Source organism: Fukomys damarensis, unplaced genomic scaffold (assembly GCF_012274545.1).
Source record: "Fukomys damarensis isolate Sample0158 unplaced genomic scaffold, DMR_v1.0_HiC HiC_scaffold_7, whole genome shotgun sequence".
Taxonomy (NCBI): Eukaryota; Metazoa; Chordata; class Mammalia; order Rodentia; family Bathyergidae; genus Fukomys; species Fukomys damarensis.
The window spans coordinates 19617263-19621798 of NW_022900919.1; the positions used below are offsets into that span (position 1 = coordinate 19617263).

General features: G+C 50.2%; 1 protein-coding gene across 4 annotated transcripts; it reads left to right on the forward strand.

The window, feature by feature from the left end:
• Positions 1 to 184: 184 nt before the first annotated feature.
• Gdpgp1 (GDP-D-glucose phosphorylase 1) lies at positions 185 to 4405 on the forward strand. Of its 4 annotated transcripts, none has more exons than XM_010621081.3 (2): positions 185 to 789; positions 2587 to 4405. In XM_010621081.3, the coding sequence occupies exon 2, from the start codon at positions 2602 to 2604 to the stop codon at positions 3757 to 3759; it is 1158 nt and encodes a 385-aa protein (XP_010619383.1). In that variant the 5' UTR covers positions 185 to 789; positions 2587 to 2601; the 3' UTR covers positions 3760 to 4405. The 4 variants fall into 4 exon arrangements, with proteins under 4 accessions (XP_010619383.1, XP_010619384.1, XP_010619381.1 ...); XM_010621082.3 differs by having other exon boundaries at positions 185 to 554; XM_010621079.2 differs by having other exon boundaries at positions 189 to 264.
• The last annotated feature ends 131 nt before the right edge of the window (positions 4406 to 4536 follow it).

Sequence of the window (4536 nt, forward strand, 5' to 3'; positions counted from 1 at the left end):
CTGAGGCGCTCCGCTCCCCGCCCGATCCTAGGCTCAGCACCCCGGCGCCCACAAGCAGTCTGGTTGCAGAGCTCGGTTATCTGGCCTTGCCGGGATAACTGGGGGCGGGGCCAAGTCCCAAGCCCCGCCTCCCGGGGGGTTGGGCCTGCGCGCCGAGGGCGTGGTGTAGACTGCGCCTGCGCTAAAGGGCGTGGCTGCAGCGCTATGGACCCGGTGCAGGCTACCGGCCGGCCAGAGTCGCCCGGTGCGTCCGCCTTACCTTCGGTGGGTGTTGCTGGCTGAAGCCTTGGGTGGGAACCCGTAAAGAGCAACTAGGAAGTTAATGCAGAGTGTCCGGGAAGCCTCGGGACTTGCTGGGTGGTGGAGACCGTCGTCAGCTGCCATCTACCCAGACAGGGTTTATCGTGACTTTACCACTTGGCGCTGGTTACAGCCCCAGTCCCGCGTCTCATCCAGAGTAACCGTACCCTGCTGCCCCTTAGGCTGGTGACGAGGACCCATGGGTGTCAGGCACTGTGCATAGCGCTCTTCAATTCTTGCAACTGCCCGACAAGGTAGGCGCCCAGTTTACAAACGTGGATGTACACAAGTCTAGAGGGTTTCGTGGACTTGTCAGGCTCAGGCCTGTAAAGAGGGGTCCCTACTCCAAGGCTCCCCACCCTGCCCGGCTCCCTTGTTACAACTGGCACGCTCTGAAGGGCCTACCCACCCCCATACTGTGCTCGTGGCTGGCTGCAGAGACCATCTCATGCAACCGTCTTTTCTCAACCCAAGGACAGTTCTTGCCACGTAAGTTGTCAGTAAATATTTATCGGATGTGCATGCGTGGATAAATGAACCTCTACTACGGCTGGGAAGAGAAACCGGAGTTAGGTTTTGTTGTTGTTGTTTTTGAGACAGGGTCTCGCTTTGTAGCCCAGGCTGGACTTGAACTCACTGTATAGCCCAGGCTAGCACTCAGCTGGCAGCAATCCTCTTGCATGCATCAGACTACCAAGTAGTGGGATTACAGGTATGGGCCACCATGCCTGGCTGGCAGGATTTATTCTTTTTTGGTACCCGGGATCAAACTCCGGACCTTGCGCTTGTAAGGCAGGTGGCAGCACCACTGAGCTAAATCCCATTTATTCTTTTTTTTTGGTATTGGGAATGGAACCGGGTCCTTGTGCTTGCGAGAAAGGCAGTGGAACCACTGAGCCAAATCCCTGGCCCGATTCCATTTATTCTTTTTTTTTATTCCATTTATTCTTTCTTCTGCAAATTCATCCTTTTTGCCTGTTGATTGATTGATTGATTGATTTTATTTAGCAGTAAGTACTGTGGTTGAACTTGGTTAGCCATGAGTTCGAGGCTGGCCTCAGCTACATAGTGAGTTCAAGGCTAGACTGAACTGCATAGCAAGACCATGTCTCCAAAAGATTAAAAAAATATTAAAAAGTATTGCAGGATGGTCATTGCAACATTTGAACTACAACCTACTTTTTTTTTTTTTGAGACAGCGTTTCTTGGCAATCCTTCCCCAGCCTCCCAAGTACTGGGATTACCGGGTGCACCACCTCGTACAACCTACTTTTATATGTACAAAGATTGGAGAAATACTTAAAAAGTCAAGATCTAGAGACTCAATGTAACACACTTGCCTATCATGTACTAGGACTTCATTTCAGTCCCTGTTACCAAAACAAAACAAAGTGCTAGGCCTGGGATTTATTTCAGTGGTGCCACCACCTGCCTCACAAGTGGAAGGTCCTGAAGTTTAATCCCCAGGAAAACAAACAAAAAACAAAAGAGCTGGGCATGATGGTGCATGCCTGTTATCCCAGCACTTGGGAGGCTGAGGTCAGCCTGGGCTACATAATGAGTTTAAGGCCAGCCTGATCCTGTTTCAAAAAACCAAAACCAACAGCAAAAAAACCCAAAAACAATCAAAATACATTATGAAAATGAGGCTGAATGCAAAGGAGGTTTTCCCCGGGCATTCGGATAAGGCTTGTATTCTTTATTTCCTTTTCTATATGTGTATATGTGTATTTAATATATAAATGTATACACATACATGTGTGTGTATATATAGACTTTTTTCTTGTTTTACAGTGCTAGAACTAAACCCAGAGTCTTGCACACACTAGAAAGGTGCCCTGACACGGAGCTATACCCCTCAGCCTCTAAACTGTGTGCTTTCTTGTTTTGTATTTTTTTGGTGGTGCCTAGAATCAAGCCTAGGGGCTTGCCAGGGCTTAGCGCAGTGGTTCTGCTGCCTGCCTTGCAAGTGCAAGGTCCTGAGTTCAATCCCTGCTACCAAAAACAAACAAACAAACAAACAAAAATCCCAGGGCCTCGCACATACAGGCTGGTACTTTCCCACTGAGCTCCATCCCTAGCCCCTCAATAAATATTTTAAATGCAGCAAAAACATTTACTCATCTGCAGGAGACAGAATTATGAGTAATTTCTTTGTTTCTAAATATTTTACCAAAAGTGTGTATTATATTTTACTTTTGTAATCAGAGAAAAATTAAGGATGATTTGAGAATGAACATCTCTAAAAATGGGTTACTATCCTGTATTTTTCATTTTTTATGACAGCTTCAGGGCAGCTCCATGGCTATTCTGTGTGACTCACATGCAACTTCCTTCTTGCTGCCTTCAGACAGTGAGGACTGGGCAGAGCAAGGTGCCCCTGCCTTTGTGTATGGGCAGAAGGAGCTCATCGTGGGAGGAATCCAGTGGCCCAGCCGTGCACCCAATGCTCTGGATTCACTGCCACTGTCCCATTTCGACACTGCACTCTGCTCTGCCTGGAGGCAGCGGATGGAGCTGGGGTTCTTTCGGTACCGCCTTGGGGAGTTGCAGACCCGAGTCCTCCCTGGTGCTGTAGGTTTTGTGGCTCAGCTGAATGTGGAGCGAGGTGTGCAGAGGAGGCGCCCGCAGAATATTGAGAGTGTGAGGCAGGCATTCGACCCAGAACAGTTTAACTTCAACAAGATCCGGCCTGGAGAAGTCCTCTTCCATTTGTACCGGAAGCTTGACACGCACAATGACCTCCCACAGGAGGACATCCTGGTGGTGATCAACGTCAGCCCACTGGAGTGGGGACACGTGCTGCTGGTGCCTGAGCCTGCCCGGGGGCTGCCCCAGCGCCTACTGCCGGGTGTGTTGCGGGCTGGCCTGGAAGCTGTGCTGCTGAGCTTGAACCCTGGCTTCCGGGTGGGTTTCAACAGCCTGGGGGGCTTGGCCTCAGTAAACCACCTCCACTTGCATGGCTATTACCTGGCCCACAGACTGCCCGTGGAGGTGGCACCCAGCCAGCCCCTGGACCCAAGGGGCCGTTTGCACCTGCTCCAGACCCTACCGGCTCCTGGCTTCCTCTTTTACACCAGTGGGCCTGGGCCTGACTTGGAAGCTGTGATTAGCAGGGTCTGTCGGGCCACAGACTATCTGGGTGACCACGAGATTGCACATAACTTGTTTGTGACACGGGGAGCCCCGCCTGGAAAGACATCACCTGGCTCGGCCCTTGAAGGGGTCCGAGTGATCCTGTGGGCCCGGAAGTCCAGCTTTGGAATAAAGGAGGGCGAGGCTTTCAATATTGCCCTCTGTGAGCTAGCTGGGCACCTCCCTGTTAAAACAGCCCAGGACTTCAGCAGCCTGACGGAGGCGGCTGCTGTGGCCCTCATTCAGGACTGCCTGCTGCCCCCTTCCCAGGCTGCGGTTGTGCAGGGAGCACTGATGGCCCTGATGGCCCAGGAAGAGCCATAGTCCTGGAGTTGTGTCTTCACTGGCTAGTCTGTGCCCCTCTCCAGAGTCTGCTCACTGTCTTGTGGTCACTTGGGCATTTATTTTCATGGCTCCTTCCCATATCTCTAGACCTAAAGAGAGATATGAATAAAGAACTGATTATTGCTCTGTAATCCCACCACTCTGAGAGGCTGAGGCAGGAGGATAGCAAGTTTGACCCTACCTTGGGCAACTTAGTGGCCTTGGTAACTGGTCTCCATGAAAGGGAGAAACCTTGGGATAAATCTAATGAATGTACTCTTGTGGATGTAGCTGCTGTTGCTTACCCTTCTTCTTAGATAAGCTCCAGGAATGTCGAGCCTGTTGTTAAGGGAATGTATGCAAGAGTTTCACGCTCCGTACATGGACCATTCCCGTGACACCAAATGTTAGCCTTTTTTGCTTTTTCTTTTTGTGTGCTGGACATCAAATTTAGTGCATACTAGGCAAGCATCTGGTCACTGAGCTACACTCAGCCCAAGTGTTGGCCTTTGCTTTGTTGGTTTCTGTGCCTCTAACATGGAGCTGGCACTTGCTATGTTCTCATCCTCTCTGTCCCCCTCTTTGCCCACAGTTGATTTTTTTTTTAAGAGCTGTAATACTTATTTGTTTTTGTTTTGTTGTTTTTTTGAGACAGAGCCTTGCTATGTAGTTCAGCCTGGCCTTGAACTCTATTCCAGGGTGATTCTCCTGCCTCTGCCTCCCAAATGCTGGGATTAGAGGCATATGCCACCACACCTAGCTTTTTTTTTTTTTTTT

Coding starts and splice junctions, on each gene's coding strand:
- Gdpgp1 (XM_010621079.2), top strand. CDS start 205: ATGGACCCGGTGCAGGCTACCGGCCGGCCAGAGTCGCCCGGTGCGTCC. Junction 265..2,586: donor GTGCGTCCGCCTTACCTTCG/GTGGGTGTTGCT, acceptor TTTTTATGACAG/CTTCAGGGCAGCTCCATGGC.